General features: G+C 48.9%; 1 protein-coding gene across 2 annotated transcripts in view; it reads right to left on the reverse strand.

The window, feature by feature from the left end:
* The window catches only part of LOC119968899 (suppressor of tumorigenicity 14 protein homolog), a 71,762-nt gene that overhangs the window by 34,435 nt on the left and 17,223 nt on the right, over window positions 1-20,104 (reverse strand). For both annotated transcript variants that reach the window (XM_038801869.1, XM_038801868.1), the window contains exons 5-8: window positions 14,618-14,793; window positions 12,931-12,966; window positions 11,593-11,818; window positions 2,676-2,809 (exon numbers count right to left, since the gene is read on the reverse strand). In XM_038801869.1, coding sequence (XP_038657797.1) covers window positions 2,676-2,809; window positions 11,593-11,818; window positions 12,931-12,966; window positions 14,618-14,793 — 572 coding nt within the window. The remainder of the gene's footprint in view (window positions 1-2,675; window positions 2,810-11,592; window positions 11,819-12,930; window positions 12,967-14,617; window positions 14,794-20,104) is intronic.

Genomic DNA, 20,104 nt, shown 5'->3' on the forward strand with positions numbered 1-20,104 from the left:
GTGGAGGAGGTCAAGGCTAGGTGGGAGGAGGAGCTGGGTCCCATTTGGGAGGAGGAGGTGTGTGTGGGTGTAGGGGTGGAGAAAGAGAGGGAAAGAATGCCTCCCATACTGCGGTGGTGGGGATGGGGTAGATTGAGAGGGGGCGTGAATGTGTGCCCCCGAGGCTGCGGTGGTGGTGGGGAGGTGCAGCCAATGATGGCATTGTGGTGGGGTGGGGAGGGGGTTGGAAAAAGAGTCCTGTTGCTGGTGCACTGTGGAGTTTGGGGGTGGGGGGGGGCAAGAGTTCCGTTGCTTGTGCTATGGTGTGGCCCGATGCTTGGGGGGGGGTCATCATTTACGTTACGTTCTGTACTGATCAGGGAGCCCTGATCTCCGTAGAACCAGTCTTGTCGGCACAGTCAGGTCTCGCTGCACCAGACGGATGATTGTCCTTGTCCTCGTCCCCCCCACCAACAGTGCCAAAAATCTGGTCTAAACGCTCAACTGTGCAGCTGGACCCTGAACAAAATACAGGAAAATTCCTCCCCACATTTGCTTCTTTTGGGGAGCCAGTGGTGTAGTGGTATTTTCACTGGGCTAGTAATCCAGCGAACCAGGGTAATTCCCTGGAGGCTAAGGTTTGAATCCTACCATGGCAGATGGTGAAATTTGAATTGATAATGATCTGGAATTAAAAATCTAATGACCCTGAAACTATTGTCGATTGTCGTAATAAACCCTTCTGGTTCACTAACGTCCTTTAAGGAACAAAATCTGCTATCCTTACCCAGTCTGCCCCACACGTGACTCCAGACCCACAGCAATGTGATTGATATTTACAATGCCAGTTGGGCAGGCAGCCCTGAAGATGAACATCTTGCAAAGGTCATCCCCACACCCCCACTACTTGCCTTCAAACAACCGCGCAATCTCAAACAAACCATTGTTTGCAGCAAACTACCCAGCCTTCAGAACAGCGACCACGACACCACACAACCCTGCCATGGCAATCTCTGCAAGACATGCCAGATCATCGACATGGATACCACCATTACATGTGAGAACACCACCCACCAGTACACGGTACATACTCGTGCGACTCAGCCAACGTTGTCTACCTCATATGCTGCAGGAAAGGATGTCCCGAAGCGTGGTACATTGGCGAGACCATGCAGACGCTGCGACAATGAATGAACGGACATTGTGCGACAATCACCAGGCAGGAATGTTCCCTTCCAGTCGGGAAACACTTCAGCAGTCAAAGGCATTCAGCCTCTGATCTCCGGATAAGCGTTCTCCAAGGCGGCCTTCAGGACGCGTGACAACGCAGAATCACCGAGCAGAAACTTATAGCCAAGTTCCGCACACATGAGTGCGGCCTCAACCGGGACTTGGGATTCATGTCCCATTACATTCATCCCCCACCATCTGCTGGGCTTGCGAAATTCTACCAACTGTCCTGGCTTGAGACAATTCACACCTCTTAAACCTGGGGTTACCCCTATCTCTGGATCTGTAAAGACTTGATTATCTGCAAATGCTCGCATTCTAAGCATTATCTGGCATCTTTGAATTTGTCTATATATATGTTTCTGGAACATACCTCTTTATTCACCTGAGGAAGGAGCAGTGCTCTGAAAGCTAGTGACTTGAAACAAATCTGTTGGACTTTAACCTGGTGTTGTAAGACTTCTTACTGTTACTTTACTGTGCACAAGCCTTTCCTGCACGTGTCAATAGTGAGAAATCTGCACAACACACACCAGGATAGACTATATGAAAAATGGCAGAGGTGTGAGGAGGTGCAGGAAGTAAGTGTGAGGAGTTGTAACAGGTGAAAATTACTCAGGTGAAGAATATAATGGAGTTGAGGTGTGCTGCAGCGAATGCAGGTGCGTGCAGGTCATCAGGCAAGGGAAGGGTTGTGAATAAGTGGCAGCTGTTAATGCAAGGCGCGGCAAAGTCCAATGACAGATACAAGTCTGGAGGCTTGCCATAGCCAACCTTAATTGTGAGACCATTTAGCTTTTCTCGGAAGGGGGCTGTGGGTGGGGGGTTACCTTGCACACAGCACTTTGCCATCTCCGTCCACTCATGTTGCATAGTTTGCCTGGATATCTTTTGCTGCATAGAAGGTGTCCTTCCCTGCCGACCTCCATTCACCTTTAGTGCAGTGTTAGAAAAATGGTGGTTCTTACAGCTCGTCCTGTGGCTGCCTTTGTCCACAATCTCCTGTCATATTTGCCAGGCAAGGCAGAGGTGCAGGCTTCAAATAGCACTGTGCAATGTTGATGGCATATCAGGCGAGTCATCAATAAGCAGTGCAGATAGTGCTGGTAGCCTGATAATTTTAATTGATTAGGGAGACCAATTTTGGGACTTAATTATGACCATGTGATAGGATGCACCCTTCAAACGGTGCGAATTCTGCCTTTGATAATTTTCCATTGTTACACATTAATGCAGTTTTAATCATCAGCTGATCATTGTTAAACTTATCAGTCCTGTTGAAATAAATGTTTGTAGATAAAGGGTGTTTTGTCATGGCAGACAATTAACATGAATGACTAAAAACTGTTCAACAACCATTCTAAGAATTTTTGAAGGAATATTTTTGCAATGCACTGTAAAACCAATGATTCGAAAACCACAAATTAATTTTCTATAGAAAGAAAGCAAACTTTTACTTTCCTTACCTGCCATTAGTATCTGAAGGAATGTAATTGAAAATTGTGAAAGATCACATTCTCCCGGTCGGCTAAAGGTCACTAACAACATATTCCCAGGAATAATAACCTCATGATCAATGGGCAGACCAGTTTGGTTGAACCTACAAGTAGAAACAGTTTGTTACCTTTGAGGTAATTTTTCTAAACAGTAACTTTTAGACTCAGAAAATAAAATAAAAAGCTTTTTGAACTTTCCAGACATTGTAAATTAATGATGTGGGAATAAGTCAGTGAGATTTCCCAGTTGATGGGATTGGAAGTCCATAGGCCTATCAGTGTATCATTGGCAGGAGCATTTCAGAAGGGCTGGATTTAGGTCACTTTCTGGATTCCGCAGCATCAGAGGTACAAATAACATCAGCTCCAAATGCAGTCTGCTCTACGTTGGAGAACTAAACGCAGACTGGGTGGCCACTTTGCAGAACACCTTGGGCTGTCTGCAAGCAGGACCCAGACCTTCCTGTCATTTATCATTTCAACTCACCGCCTGCTCTCATGTGCACATGTCCATCCTTGGCCTGCTTCAATGTTCCAGTGAGGCCCAGCACAAACTGGAGGAACAGCACCTCATCTTTCGATTAGGCACGTTGCAACCTTCCGGATTTAACACTGATGCCCAAACTTCAGACTGTGAACTCTCTCCTCCACCTTCACATTATTTTTATTTCTATTCATTTCCTTTCATTTTTTCCATTGATTAATTTTCCCCTCACCATTGTTCCCCCCTCCCACTTGGGCCACTTGGGGCGGGATTCTCCAACCCCCCCGCCATGTCGGAGAATCGCCCGGGCCCGAGTCAATCCCGCCCCGCCGTATCCCGAATTCTCCGCCACCCGAGATTCGGCGGGGGCGGGAATCGCGCCGCGCCGTTCGGCGGGCCCCCCGCGGCGATTCTCTGGCCTGCGAGGGGCCGAAGTCCCATCGCTGACAAGCCTCTCCCACCGGTGTCGATTAAGCCACCTACCTTACCGGCGGGATTGGCGGCGCGGGCAGGCGCCGGGGTCCTGGGGGGGGGGGGGGCGGAGGGAGGATCTGACCCCGGGGGGTGCCCCCATGGTAGCCTGGCCCGCGATCAGGGCCCACCGATCGGCGGGTGGGCCTGTGCCATGGGGGCACTCTTTTTCTTCCACCTTTGCCATGGTCTTCACCATGGCGGAGGTGGAAGAGACCCCCCTCCCCTGTGCATGCGCCGGTATGACGTCAGCAGCCGCTGACACTCCGGAGCATGCGCGGATTTATGCCGGCCGGCGAAGTCCTTTCGGCCCCGGCTGGCATGGAGCCAAAGGCCGTTCACGCCAGCCGGCGGAGCGGGAACCACTCCGGCGTGGGCCTAGCCCCTCAATGTGAGGGCTTGGCCCCTAAAGGTGCGGAGTAAGCGGGATGCGGCCAGGGAGATTGGTGGAGTTAAGGATAGGGGAGGGAATGTGGTGCGAAGGGGGGTAGGCATCAATGGGGTCTTCAGGGACTTTTACGGGGAATTGTATCGGTCTGAACCCCCAGTGGATGGGGGGAAATGGGGCGTTTCTTGGACCAGCTGAGATTCCCGAGGGTGGAGGAGGGGCAGGTGGAGGGACTGGGGGCGCCGATTGGGCTGGAGGAGCTGGTCAAAGGGATAGGGAGCATGCAGTCGGGGAAGATGCCGGGGCCGGATGGGTTCCTGGTTGAATTCTATAAAATGTATGCAGACCTGCTGGGTCCCCTGTTGGTTAGGACCTTCAACGAGGCAAGGGAGGGGGGGACTTTGCCCCCGACTATGACCCGGGCGCTGATTTCCTTGATCCTTAAGCAGGACAAGGGCCCCCTGCAATGTGGATCATACAGGCCGATCTCGCTGTTAAATGTAGACGCCAAGCTGTTGGCGAAGATCTTGGCCACAAGGATAGAGGTCTGTGTGCCGCAGGTCATCCACGAGGATCAGACAGGGTTTGTGAAGGGAAGGCAGCTGAACACCAACATACGGAGGCTCTTGAATGTTCTAATGATGCCGGCAGTAGCGGGGGAAGCGGAGATAGTGGTGGCGCTAGACGCGGAGAAGGCCTTTGATAGGGTTGAGTGGGGGTACTTGTGGGAGGTGCTGGAAAGGTTTGGGTTTGGGGAGAGGTTTGTCAGATGGGTGAGGTTGTTATATGAGGCCCCGATGGCGAGCCTGGCCACGGATAGGAGGAGATCGGAGTACTTTCGGTTATACCGAGGGACGAGACAGGGGTGTCCCTTGTCCCCCCTGCTCTTTGCGTTGGCAATCGAACCCCTGGCCATGGCGTTGAGGGAGTCGAGGAACTGGAGGGGACTGGTGCAGGGTGGGGAGGAGCACCGAGTGTCGCTTTATGCAATTGACTTATTGTTATATGTGGCGGACCCAGTGGGGGGAATGCCAGAGGTGATGAAGATTCTCAGAGAATTTGGGAACTTCTCAGGGTACAAGCTCAACCTGGGGAAGAGTGAGCTGTTCGTCGTCCACCCGGGAGATCAGGAGGAGGGGATTGGTAGGCTCCCACTAAAAAGGGCAGAGTGGAGCTTTAGGTACCTGGGAGTCCAGGTGGCCAGGAGCTGGGGGCCCTACACAAACTTAACCGTACAAGGCTGGTGGAGCAAATGGAGGAGGAGTTTAAAAGATGGGACATGTTGCCGCTGTCGCTGGCGGGCAGGGTGCAGTCAGTCAAGATGACGGTGCTCCCGAGGCTTTTGTTCCTGTTCCAGTGCCTCCCCATCCTTATCCTGAAGGCCTTTTTTAGGAGGGTCAAAAGGAGCATTACGAGGTTTGTGTGGGCGCATGGGACCCCGAGGGTGAGAAGGGTGTTTTTGGAGCGGGGCAGGGATGGGGGGGGGCTGGCACTGCCCAACCTCTGTGGGTACTATTGGGCTGCCAACGCAGCGATGGTGCGTAAATGGGTAATGGACGGGGAAGGGGCAGCATGGAAGAGGATGGAGATGGCGTCCTGTGTGGGCACGAGCCTGGAGGCGCTGGTAACGGCGCCGCTGCCGCTCCCTCCAATGAGGTATACTACGAGCCCGGTGGTGGCGGCTACCCTCAAAATTTGGGGCAATTGAGACGGCACAGGGGGGAGGTGGGTGTCTCGATGGGGTCCCCGATATGGGGGAACCACCGGTTTATTCCAGGGAGAATTGATGGCGGGTTCCTGAGTTGGCACAGGGCAGGTGTTAGGAGGTTGAGGGACCTGTTTGTAGACGGGAAGTTTGCGAGCCTGGGTGAGTTAGAGGGGCAGTTCGGGATCCCCCGGGGAACATTTTTAGGCACATGCAGGTAAGGGCGTTTACCAGACGGCAGGTGGTGGAGTTCCCTCTGTTGTCCCTACGTGGGGTCCAGGACAGGGTGCTCTCGGGGGTGTGGGTTGGAGAGGGGAGGATTTTGGACATGTACCAAGTGATGCTGGAGGTAGACGAGGCATCGGTGGAGGAGCTGAAGGGTAAATGGGAAGAGGAGCTGGGTGAGGAGATTGAGGAGGGGACGTGGGCGGATGCTCTGGAAAGAGTAAACTCCTCCTCTTCTTGTGCGAGGCTTAGCCTCATACAGTTCAAGGGCTACATAGGGCTCATATGACTGGGACGAGGATGAGTAGGTTCTTTGGGGGCGAGGACAGGTGTACTAGGTGCTCGGGGAGCCCAGCGAACCACGCCCATATGTTCTGGGCATGCCCAGCGCTGGGGGAATTTTGGAAGGGTGTAGCAAGCACGGTGTCGAGGGTGGTGGGATCCAGGGTCAATCCAGGCTAGGGACTCTTAATATTTGGGGTTGCAGTGGTGCCAGGAGTGCAGGAGGCGAGAGAGGTCGGTGTTCTGGCCTTTGCGTCCCTAGTAGCCCGGCGGAGGATTCTTCTTCAGTGGAAGGATGCGAGGCCCCCCAAGCGTGGAAGCCTGGGTCAACGATATGGCGGGGTTTATTAAATTGGAGAGGGTGAAATTTGCCCTGAGGGGATCAGTACAGGGGTTTTTCAGGCGGTGGCAGCCTTTCCTAGATTTCTGGCAGAACGGTAGGGAAAAAGGCCAGCAGCAGCAGCAACCCGAGGGGGTGGGTCATTTCTGTGGGTTGGGTTGAAGGGACGTGTATATGTGTTCTTTGTTTATGACGGGCGTTAATCTATTTCTTCCTTTTTGTATTTCCGGGGGGGGGGGGGGGGGGGGGGAGCTTTTGCTCTTTTTTGTTTTCTTAGTTGTTAAAATTTCAATATTTTAATATTTTCTGTTACTGATATTTTGTGAGAATCTGAATAAAAAAATTTTTTTTTAAAAATGCATTCATGGAATGTGGGTGTTGCTGGTTAGGCCAGCATTTATTACCCATCCCTAATTGCCCTTGAGAAGGTGGGGGTGAACTGCCTTCTTGAACCGTTGTAGTCCATGTGGTGTAGATACCCCACGGGCGGAATTCTCCGCTCTGGGGAAAAATCGGGAGGGCCGTCGTGAACTCGGCCAAGTTTCACAACGGCCTCGGAGGCCGCTCCTCGCCCCCTATTCTCCCCTCACAGCGGGGCTAGGAGCGGCGCTCCGTAAATCTCGGCCACAGGGGCGTCGCGCCGAGAATGATGCGGCCGGTGTGCCTAATGATGTCAGCCGCGCATGCACAGGTTGGCCGGCTCCAACCCGCGCATGCACGGCTGACGTCACGACGCTGACAGCTCGAACCCACGCATATGCGGTGGCCGTCTTTCCCCTCAGCCGCCCTGCAAGACATGGCGGCTCGATCTTGCGGGGCGGCGGAGGGGAAATAGTGCGTCCGATTGAGACACCGGCCCGACATTCGGTGGGCACCGATCGCAGGCCTCTCCCCTCCCGAGCACAGTCATGGTGCTCTTTCCCCTGTACTCCCCCCACAAGCCCCAAACGGGCATATCTCACCCGTTTCACGACGGCAGCGACCAGGTGTGGTTGCCGCCATCGTGAAACGGTCATGAACGGCAGGCCGCTCGGCCAATCCGGGTCAGAGAATCACCGTTCGCCGTGATACACGGCAAACGGCGATTCTTCCGAGCCGGTGGGGGGGGGGGAATCGTGGGGGATCGCCAGGGGGGCGTGAATTTTGTTGGGGGGCCCTCCCGTGATTCTCCCACGCCGCATTTGGAGCGGAGAATCACGCCCCACAGTTCTGCTGGGAAGGCACAGTTCCAGGATTTTGACCCAGTGACAGTGAAGGAACAGAGATATATTTCCAAGTCAGATGGTTGTATTTCCACATGTTTACCGCCCTTGTCCTTCTAGATGGTAGCAACCGTGGGTTTGGAAGACGCTGCCCAAAGAGCCTCTGTGAGTTTATGCAGTACATCTTGTAGATGTACACACTGCAGGTGTACCTACACCTCAGGGGCTGCAGCAGTTCAAGACAGCACACCACCATCTTCTGAAGGGCAACTAGGGATGGACAACAAGTGTTGGCTTAGCCAGCGACGCCCACACCTCGTAACTTCTTTTTAAAAACGACACCACCATTCATTCCTTCACTGTCTCTGGCATCCCTTCCCAGCAGCACTGTGGACACTCACCACCCACTCAAGGGCACTTTTAAGGAAGTACGCTCACATCCCATGAACTAATACAAAAAAAAACGCTCCCTCCTATTGTTCCAGTCAGTCACAAATGTTTTATTAGCTGAAGCAGCAGGGGATTTCACTGTGATCCATCACTCCCAGCTGTCAAGCAATATCACATAATCAGATGAACTGTTGAAATGTTTCCTTGACTAGAAATACTCACTGAGAGTCAGCTACAACTAGGGTCATGGAAAGTTCATAGAGTTCAACTTATGAGGTTTGTTTCTGTTTCTTCTGTTGAAATATAGGAAATGCACTCATAGTGAGCAACTTAAAATGAAACAATGGTGGCTGGACTTCAAGTGAGGCAGAAAACTTCCAAAAATTCCAGGCTACAAATCAACTCGCATTTCCTACAGCAATCACTCTAGTATCTAGCCTGTGGTATTAATTAAGTATTTTCAGTAAAATTATTCATAATTATTACCCCCTCAACAGTTGCCTACTAACAAGGCAATTGTATGTTAGTAATCTTTTGTAAACACGTCACAGTGAACAAAAAGAATTTCTGTTTGATGTTTACATTAATTGTTTTCCACATTTTGATGAATGAGCAAGCAAATTGAAATCACTCCAAGTTCAAAGGCCACAATTCATCTCTGGAGCAGTTAATGTATTACAAGAAGTTCCCCCTACATTTACAAAACTGTTAACTAAATGTAAAAGACATTGGATTAACTTTTCACAGAGTTTAGCAAAATGAGGAAAAGAAATGGAAAAATGATAGCGTTCACCTAAAGGTTTACATTTTCTCCAAAATGCGACACTTTTGTTCTACTAACTAAGGATAAAATTGATAAATGTTACTGGACCAGAAATTGGTTTCTGTTATCTGGCTGGGACAGAGGCTGGGCCTCAGACATCATTTAAATGTGACTGCTTTGCATGCTATATGCATGCTTGGAGTTCCCAGACAGCTCTCTGGTGAGTCAACATTGGATTTTAAGTTTGGTTGGTCCTGGGATGAAGGAAGGTGATCAGGAGAGGGGGTAATTGGGAGTAGATTTTGTGATTGTGAAGGAGGGGATTGATTGGGAGAGCCTTCTCACTGACGCTCAGTTTGGATTCCGCATGGTCACTTAGCTCCTGACCTCATTGCAGCCTTGGCTCAAACAAGGCCAAAAGATCTTGGGCGCGATTCTCCAAGGCCGCGCCGGTTGGGAGAATCACCAGCCGCGCCATCTTATCGTGCGACGCTGGTGCGACGCCGTCCCGCCATTCTCCCAACCAGCGAGAACGGCCCCGTCGAGTTCTGCGCCACGCCAGCCGGAGAATCGCCCGAGACACTCACAATGGCAATTCTCCGGTATCCCCGCCATCCTCCGTCCCGGATAGGCCGAGCGGCCGCTCCGACCCGACAGTTTCCCGCCGGCGCTGTCCACACCTGGTCGCTGCCAGCGGGAACTGTGCGGGAATGCTGGGGGAGTGGCCTGTGGCAGGGAGGGAGGGGGGTTCCTTCACCAGAGGGGGCCTCCGATGGGGTCTGGCCCGTGATCGGGGCCCACCGATCGGCGGGCCGACCTCTCTAAAGGAGGACCTCCTTTCTTCCGCCGCCCCGCAAGATCCATCTGCCATCTTCTTGCGGGGCGGCCTCGGGGAGGACGACAATACGCGATGCCGCTCCTAGCCTCCCGGGGGCGGGAGAATAGGGGGCTGGGAGCGGGCTCCGACACCGGAGTGAAACACTCCGGTTTTCACTTCGGCATCGGGACTTTGTCTCCATTTCGGAGAATCACGCCCCTTAACTCCAGAGGTGAAGTGAGAGGATTCCCTGAGAGGATTGCCCCTTAGCATCAAGGCAGCATTTCACCAAGTGTGGCATCGAGGAGCCCTCGCAAAACTGGAGTCAATGGGAATCGGGGAAAACTCTCCACTGGTTGGCGTCATACCTAGCACAAAGGAAGGTGGTTGTGGTTGTTGGAGGTCAATCATCTTAATTCTAGGATACGACTGCAGGAGTTCCTCAGTGTACTGTCCTAGGCCCAACCACCTTCAGTTACTTCACCATGACCTTCCCTCCATCATAAGTTCAGATGTGGGAATGTTTGCTAATGAGTTCAGAATGCTCAGCACCATTCGTGCTTCCTCAGATTCTGAAGCAGTGCATGCCCAGATGCAGCAAGACATGGAACTGAAATGGACCAGCCTTATAAATACTGTGGTTACAAAAGCAGGTTCGCGGTTGGAAATCCTGTGGCAAGTAACTCACCTTCGGACTCCCCAAAACCTTTTCACCATCTACAAGCCACAGGTCAGTAGTGTGGTAGAATATTCTCCACTTGCCTGGATGAGTGCAGCTCCAAGAACACTCAAGAAGCTCAACACCATCCAGGACAAAGCAGCCTCCTTGAATGGACCCTATCCACTACCTTCAACATTCACTTCCTCCACCACTGACGTACAGTGGCAGTGGCGTGTACCATCTACAAAATACACTGCAGAAACCCACCAAGTCTCCTTCAACAACACCTTCCAAACCCAAGGGCTCGAACATCTACACAAGGACAGCAGATGCATGGAGATACCAGTACCTATAGGTTCCCCTCCAAATAATATCCTGACTTGGAAATATATATCTGTTGCTGACGCAGGTTCAAAATCCTGAAAATCCCTTCCTAACAGAACTGTGGATGTACCTGCATCACATGGACTATAGTGCACCACCACATTCCAAAGGGCAATTAGGGATGGGCAATAAATGCTGGCTGAGCCAGCGACATTCATGTCCCATGAAAGAATTTTAAAAATTGAAGCTTTAGCGAAGCCAGGGAAAGCTCTAAAAACACAACCAATTGCACTCATCAATCTGACGTTACCCTTGCAAAACCAACAGCTCACCCTCAGCCGCCCTGTGAGTTTCATGGAATTGCTGCGCTTGAGTGTTTACTACCAACTAAGTTAACCACAGAAAGTTAGTGATGCTACTTAAAAGTGTGAGTATGTTCTTAGTGAGGATATTAATGCTTCTGCGATGTCTAACTGTAATCTACTCTCCTGAGCTGGACAGATTTTTGATCGGCATGGGAGTTATGAGCCGGATCGGGTTGGCGGGACTGCGTGAGGGGGCAGGTGGGTGTGGTGTGGGGGGGGGGCAGGAAGGAAAGTGGTGTTATGGCCGCGCGCAGATCAGCCTTGAACTTACTTAATGGCTTGGCAGACTCGTAGGGTCGAATGGCCTACTCCTGCTTCTATTTCTTTTAGTCTTATAATTTAAGCCATGGTGCTTATTAAAACAGACAACCGTGATATCTGGGGTAAATATAGTGTGTAAAGCAAAGCAAAAGAAATCCAAATCTATTTTCAAACTGATCTATTGCAATGTTTCTCTGAATGACACGTACTTACTAACAATTTGCTGAGAGCCTGGAACCCAAGTATTGTACATTGTCACATTCACGTCAGTGCAGACAGATCCTTCACCTTCAGTAGAAATGATAGTTTTGATGGAGTGATTATTCTTTCCCTGCACCAGCCAATAGTTACTGCTGTTTTTGTTGCAGTTCACTAATCTCAGTGAATTAAATGTCTGTTCTTTGCTCAATAACAGAACTCGAAACACACACTGACCTAAAAAAACACAAACAAATCCAAAGGAATTAGGATACTTGGGTCATTTATTTTAGTATGTGAGTTAACTGGATCTCCCCTGCTGGGTACTTTAAATGCCGGACTAAGGAATAACATTTCCCCAGAGCTGCACTATGCACATTAATGTGGTTTCTGATTCCAGCAAAGTTGCTGGAGCAGAGCAAGAACAGTCCTTCAAAAATCCTTGGCCTAAGTTGCTTAACAAAATTGACAAAACTTGCATTTGCATAATGCCTTTAACAAAGACAAAGAAGTTGCCCTGAAGAAGAAAGTAAGCTCTGAGTGAGAATTTTATGAACAAACTCTTTGCCATTTGTAGCTGTGAGTACTAAGTACGCATTCCAATATTTGCATTCAGCACCATTGTGTCCTCGCCTTGCTTTCACTGGTGAGGCTCAGGAAGCCTGGGAAACCGTGATGTCCCATTAAATTACAAAATTAGTTGAAATATGTATTTAATTAAGTAACTAACAGGCTAATCGAAAACCCTGGTTCTTCATGTGCATGTAAGCACCCTGGTTAAACGTGGAAGTCAGCGATTTAAAGCCCGCTTTCCAATGTGTTGACACTTTTATTGGTTTCAATCCCCTCCCCCCCATGCTTGCACCCAAACAATTCTCTATTTCAAAGTTCCTCCAATAAAATCTTATGGTACAGTGGAGGCCATTAACCCACCATGTCTGTGCTCTTTCTTCTTAGCTCCAATTTTCTGCCTTCCTCACAGAGCTGAAAACTTTTCCTATCCGAGTAAATATTCAATTGTCATTGAACGTTATGAATGAATCACCTTCCACTATCTATTTAGACAATGAGTTTACATTATAGTAACTCACTGCACAGAAAATTCTAATCTTCCCCAGACCTTTTCTTTAACCAGTTACTTTAATTCTATGAAGAAACTTCCGACATAACAATCACTTCACTTCACTTCAAAAACAATAATTCAATATGCTTTAAGCCATTTTAAAATGATACATGTGATATAATACAAATATTACTTTAAACTAACGTATTCTGTTACACCCAAATTTACATTCTGATGATTCCTCCTCTAAATACTGGTTTGCTTCCTCTACAATTGGGCTACTTACCAGTTTTCAAGCTTTGAACATATCCTTCTTTAGCAACTGTAAAAGAACCAAAATAAACTCAATCAATAAGTTAAAAGAAAGGGCACTTTCACTTTGAATCATTGGGCACGATTCAACTAAAAGGGAACAAAGTCCATAGCGAGCGTGATTAGCCACGTGTTTCCTGGCGCTCGCAGTGCCAAGAAACACGTAGCTATAAAACGCCACCCGCATTAAATAAGGGGCCTAAGCAGGGAACGGTCAGCTGAGGCTGCACATAGCCCCACCCACCTGAACTCCTCAGTGTAGCGAGAGATTGGCGTCCCAATCTCCGAGACCCCCGACATGACCCCCAATCTCCAACGCACTATGGGAGGGTCCCCATGCAGGACACCTCCAGCAATACCAGCACACAAACAGTGCCAGCTTGGCACTGCCAACCTGGCACCAGCCCTGACCACTGGCAGTGTAATTCGGTCACCTTGGCTGTACGCAGGTGGCACTGCCAGGGTCTCCACGTGGCAATTACAGTGCCAGGGTACCACCCTTCCTGGGAGCCTCTGATCCCCTAGGAGACCCTCGTGTGTGCCATTCCGTCTGATCACCAGTTCTGGAGACCATTGCTGAACGGCGCTCACCATGGTCTCCAAGGCAAGAGAGATTGATCCCACGCCTCGGGTACCCCGAGAAACTGTCTCGCTCTAATATACAGATTTGCTAAAATGGGCGGGATTTGCATCGCAACATCTCGCGAGATCGTGTTAGATCTCACGAGATGTTGCCAGCCGGGTAGATCCCGGGAGCATAGTCTCCCGGCTTTTATCGGCCACGCTGTGCCCCAGTGAGCTGCTTTTCGGGCGCAGCATGGCTGTTGGATTGCGCGCATTATCTATATCACCCCCTTGTTTCCATCTCTATGAAGAGACCAAGAAAAGGACTGTATGGTTAAACAGGAAAACCAATAACAAAATAAAAACATGCGTAAATTACAAAAGTTAAGTTAAATAATTTGCCATGATTGTGGCAAATTTACTTTGTGGTTCATTATTACAAAAAATGCTTGAACTGATGTAGTTTGATTATTGCCCATTCTTACTTTTATCTGTGAAGGATAGCAAACACAGGCTATACTTGGCTCGGATAATTTCTTCTTTTAATTTGCAAGACCTTACTTCCCAAGATGGTGAAGATTATTTGTCTTATCTCATTTATCCAGAAAGACGGGCAGCACGGTGGCCTAGTGGTTAGCACAACTGCCTCACGGTGCTGAGGTCCCAGGTTCGATCCCAGCTCTGGGTCACTGTCCGTGTGGAATTTGCACATTCTCCCCGTGTTTGCGTGGGTTTCACCCCCACAACTCAAAGATGTGCAGAGTAGGTGGATTGGTCACGCTAAATTTCCCCTTAATTGGAAAAAATAATTGGGTAATCTAAATTTATTTTTTTAAAATTTATCCAGAAAGACCTTACCATCTCCTTACAGCATCCAAAGGTATGACTACAAATTTACCTGAGCAATGCACATTACTACACCTTAAAGGGACATGTAAAGTTATAAACTTTTAGCAGCATTTATTCCTACAGTACAAAGATAAACGTTAACAACAAAACCACAACCTTATGGCAAATTTCACCAGCTTGGTTTAGGTGCTAACTAATCTTCTGTTAACTTAGGCTGGATTTATGCAGTATATAAATTAAGTCCTTACGCTGTAGTGTGATAGACGATGGTTCCACTTCCATATTTTTTGCCATTCCATCTGTATAAAGTTGTTGTCGTAATGCATTTGACAACATTTCCACACTTAGTGTATATTTGACCAGAAGATCATGTTCTTCTGGCATTGCAAATTGCAACCAGAAATAGGCAGTCACACTACCATGGCTGTAAATAAAAATACCAATATCATAAAAAAAAATTTAAGTTCCCCTCCATTCATCAAAATATTGCAAGCCTTAAAAAAGTAGTTAGTAGTGAAAATATGTGACAGACTAATGACTATCAGCATTCCCCTACCCCATCAATTTGCAACGTAAATACCTGAATCGTAGGGACAGGTCTCCGCTCGAACCTCTGGTCTGGGACAGTTGATTTCAGCTCGAGCAATAGGAGGGGCTGTCCTTAGTTTAAATGGAAATATTAATCAGAGTTCCTGCTGAGTGGCACGAAGGCGCAGTGATTAGTACTGCTGCCTCACGGCACTGAGGACCCTAGTTCGGCCACGGTTCACTGTCTGTGAGGAGTTTGCACATTGTCACCCCCACAACCTAAAGATGTGCAGAGTAGGTGGATTGGCCACGCTAAATGACCCCTTAGTTGAAAAACGCTTTTGAAAAAACAGGTTTCCTGCTTCAAATTGCCAGCAACAGTTCCTAACTGATAGTGCACACACTTGTACACCAGGTCAGACTCAACTGTGATGTCCCCATGGAAAAATAGTCTACAGAGACTATCAAATGAAATGAAAATCGCTTATTGTCACAAGTGGGCTTCAAATGAAGTTACTGTGAAAAGCCCCTAGTCGTCACATTCCGGCGCCTGTTCGGGGAGGCTGGTATGGGAATTGAACTGTGCTGCTGGCCTGCCTTGGTCTGCTTTCAAAACCAGCTATTTAGCCCTGTGCTAAACCAGCTAAGTAAGCACACAGATAATGGTTACTTGGGAAAGATATTGTCGGGAATTTGCTCAATGGAACTGTGCCCGAGCAATGAATGGCTTAGGAGAAGAAGGAAAGGAGAAAGATTTGTTAACCTTAAGAGCCAGAAAAAGTGGCTACTACATTGGCATGATATTAGAAATGTTAAAATTAGTTTATAACAGGTATCATTGACTTAGGAAATGAATGGTCAGGGTGAAGTTAAGAACTTAATGAAGGGAATTGTAGGAAAATTAGCAATTATAAAACATATGCTTTAGACAGATTGTTGAACAAAGGGCTAATATTACCTGTATGCTGGAACTAGGGAAAATAAGTTAATCATTATTAGTTGAAGCCCCACCCTCCAATCCATGACATGAATACTAGCAAAAACAAGGGGCGGGATTCTGTGATCCTGAGGCTAAGTGTTGACACCATCGGAAACGCCGTTGCGTTTCTCAACGACGTCAACAAGGCCTCAGGATCAGCAATTCTGGCCCCACAGGGGGCCAGCAGGGTGCTGGAGCAGTTCATGCCACTCCAGCTGCTGATCCGGCCATGGAATGGGCGCCGGGGGATGCACGCATGCGCAGTGGGTCTGACGCGAACCCGCGCAAGCGCAGTCCCACCAACGCGATTTCCACGCATGCGCGATGTCTCCCTTGTCTGCGTCGGCCCCGACCCAACATGGCGCAGGAGATCAGGCGTCGGCGTGGAAGAAAGGAGGCCGGGAGACAGAGAGGCCGGCCAGCCGATCGGTGGGTCCCGATCACGGGCCAGGCCACATCGGAGGCCCCCCCGGAGTCTGACCACCAACCCCCCCCCCACAGGCTGCCCCCGGACACTTCAACGCTGAGGTCCCGCTGGCTAAGTGCAGGTCAGAACAGCGGCGGTGAGACTTGGGTTTTTTTTCTACGGCCGCTTGGCCCATCCAGGCCGGAGAATCACAGAGCGCGCTCCCAGCGCCGCGCCGACCACGCCGGTCCCAATGACGCCGATTCTCCACTCTGCGGAGAATCGCGTCCTGGCGTCGGGGCGGTGTGGCACAATTTGTGCGGCCCCCCGCCAATTCTCTGACCCGCCGCGGGGTCGGAGAATCCCGTCCAAGAAATCTGGCACCTAACTGGAATCCTGAAAATCATAAAACTAATATAATCTGGCGGTTATAGTTATCGACATATGCAGATCAAATTGATTGACATGTGACAGAATTGTTCATCTTGGATTAGTCACAAATGCTTATTAAGTAGGAATGTTAAAGTAGTTAGTGTAGAAAATGTTCAAGTTTTAACATAAAACTTAAACCACAGGGCAGAAAAATATGAAGAGTAAAGTTGTAAAATTAAGAAAGAAATAATGCTAGAAGTCAAACTAGTAAACGGTATCATTGCTGTTTATTAGTAGCTTTAGAGGACTTAAAATGATAGTCCCTGAAAACAGGTGCAAGGATCCTGATGCTGGATGCTGCGCACTGCCCGGGATTCTCCATTTGGGAGACTAAGGGCACGATTTTGCCAATAGGGAACAAAGAGCCCTCACGAGCGCGTTTAGCCATAAGTTTCCCGGCACTCGCAATGCAGGAAGAAGATGAACGACCTCCTTCGGGCAGTTAGGGTGAGTCACCACCTCTGTGCCCCAGGCATCGCTCCTGTCCCTCACTCCTCACATCATCCCCTGAATCCCCGAGAGGCCAACCAAAACCCATCTGCCTGCATCTCCCTTACATCCCACCCTCCACCAAACCCCAGCACCTGTTTTGTCCTCTTTGGCCAGGAGCCTTGCACACGCATGCCAACAGCTAGTTGGCATGCATCGTGCACATTGCCTTGGTATCGGGTGCAGATTTGCATGATGTGCAGCTGGTGTCATCGAATCATAAAGGTCGACAGCACAGAAAAGGCTTTTCAGCCCATCACATCAGTGCCCGTCAAAAACAACCAGCTAATCCCATTTTACAGCACTTTTCCCATAACCTTGTATGCCTTGGCATTGCAAGTGCACATCTAAATATTTATGAAATGTTATGAGGGTTTCTGCCTCCACTACCCTTTCAGGCAGTGAGTTCCAAACTTCTACCACCCTCTGAGGAAAATGTTTCTCCTCACATCCCCTCTAAACCACCTACCTCTTAACTTTAAATCTATGACCACTAGTCATTCACCAAGGGGAAAAGTTTCTTCCTGTCTACTCTACCTTTGCCTTCATAATTTTAAGCATCTCAATCATTTCCCCCCCTCATTCTCCTCTGCTCCACGGAAAACATCCCAGTTTATCCAATCTCTCTTCATAGCTAAACCTTTGCGACCCAGGCAACATCATGGTAAATCTCCTCTGCACTTTTTCCAGTGCTATCACCTTTTTCCTATAATGTGGATTCCAGAACTGCACACATTACGCATCATGTTATTCAGTTCGAGCATAACTTCCCTGCTCTTAACCTCTATGCTTTGGCTAATGAAGGCAAGTATACCATATGCCTTCTTAATCACCATATCCACCTGATCTGCTACCTTAAAGGACCAGTGTAGATGCACACCAATGTTCCTCTGATCCTCAGTGCGTCCCAGGGTCCTGCTGTTTATCATGTATTCCCTTGCCTTGTGTGTCCTGTCCAAGTGCATCACCTCACACTTATCTGGATTAAATTACATTTGCCACTGATCAGCCCCTCTGATCAGCCTGTCTATATCCTCCTGTAATCTAAGGTAATCTTCCTCACTATTTACCACCCCACCAATTTTCGTATCATCCGCGAACTTACTGATTAACCCTCCTACATTCATATCTAAATTATTTATATAAACCACAAACAGCAAAGGCCCCAACACTGACCCCTGCGGGACCTCACTGGACACGGACTTCCAGTCAAAAAAACACCCCTCTTCTCTTCTAAATATATATATATATATATGTTTCTTATTCCGTGTACATAACGGTAATTATACCCTTGTTCAAAAACCCAATAAAAAACATTTATAGATAAAAAAACACCCCTCGACCATCACCCTCTGCTTCTTGCTAATCAGCCAATTTTGGATCCAATTTGCCAAATTCCCCTGGATCCCATGGAATCTTACCTTCGCTATCAGTCTCCCATGTGGAGCCTTGCTGAAGTCCAAGTAGACTATGTCAGATGCATTTCCCTCATCTGTACACCTGGTCACCTCTTCAAAAAATTCAATAAAGTTGGTCAGACATGACCTACCCATTACAAAACCATGCTGAAGTTCTCAATTAATCCCTGCCTCTCCAAATGCAGGTTAATTTTGTCTCCCAGAATTGCTTCCAATAGTTTACCCACCTCTGAAGTTAGACTGACTGGCCTGTAGATTCCTGGTTTATACCTTCCTCCCTTCTTGAATAATGGTACCACATTTGCTATCCTCCAGTCCTCCGGCACCTCGCCTGTGGCTAGAGAGGAATTGAAAATTATTGCCATTTCCCCTGCTATTTCTTTTTTTAATAGAATTTACAGTGCAGAAGGAGGCCATTCGGCCCATCGAGTCTGCACCAGCTCTTGGAAAGAGCACCCTACTTAAGCCCATGCCTCCGCACTATCTCTGTAACCCAGTAACCCCGCCTAACCTTTTTGGACACTAAGGGCAATTTATCATGGCCAATCCACCTAACCTGCACATCTTTGGACTGTGGGAGGAAACCCACGCACACACGGGGAAAACATGCAGACTCTGCACAGACAGTGACCCAAGCCAGGAATCGAACCTGGAACCCTGGAGCTGTGAAGGAACTGTGATAATCACTGTGCTGCCCATTTCCTCCCTTGCCTCACTCAGCAGCCTGGGATACATTTCACCTGGCTCTGGAGATTTGTCTACTTTCAAGCCTGCATGACCACTCAGAACATCGTCTCTGTCTGTTAATTAATTTATTTTTATCGCAGTCCTTCTCTCTGATTTCTACGCCCACACTGTCCCTCTCGCGAGTGAACACCAACACAAGGTATTCATTTAGAACCCTACCTACAACCTAGGGCCCCAGACATTAATTATCACTCTGACCCTTAATGGGCCCTACACTTTGCCTAGTTATCCTTTTATCCTGAATGTACTTGTAAAACAACTAGGATGTTCCTTTATTTTACCTGCCAGTATCCTTTTATGTCCCCTTTTTGCTCTCCTAATTTCCTTTTTAAAATTCCCACTTGCACATTCTATATGCCTCTCGAGCTTCTGCTGTTTTAAGCCTCAATATCTGCCGTAAGCCTCCCTTTCCCTCCTTATCCAATGCTGTACGTCCCTCGATATCCAGGTTTCAGTGGATTTATTGGTCCACCCTTTTTCTTGATTGGACTATGTTGGCCCCGCATGCTCCCTATTTCCTTCTTGAATGCGCCCCACTGTTCTATCACAGATTTATCTAAAAGTGTCCCAGTCCACTCGGGCCAAATCATATCTGGGGCGGCATTCTCCCCTACCCGGCGTGACGGAGGGTCCCGGAGTAGGGGAGTGGCGCCAACCACTCAGGGGTCCCGCCTCCCCAAAGGTGGGGAATTCTCCCCACCTTTGGGGGCCAGCCCCGTGCCGGAGCGGTTGCCAC

This window comes from Scyliorhinus canicula, chromosome 7 (assembly GCF_902713615.1).
Source record: "Scyliorhinus canicula chromosome 7, sScyCan1.1, whole genome shotgun sequence".
In the NCBI taxonomy this organism is placed as follows: Eukaryota; Metazoa; Chordata; class Chondrichthyes; order Carcharhiniformes; family Scyliorhinidae; genus Scyliorhinus; species Scyliorhinus canicula.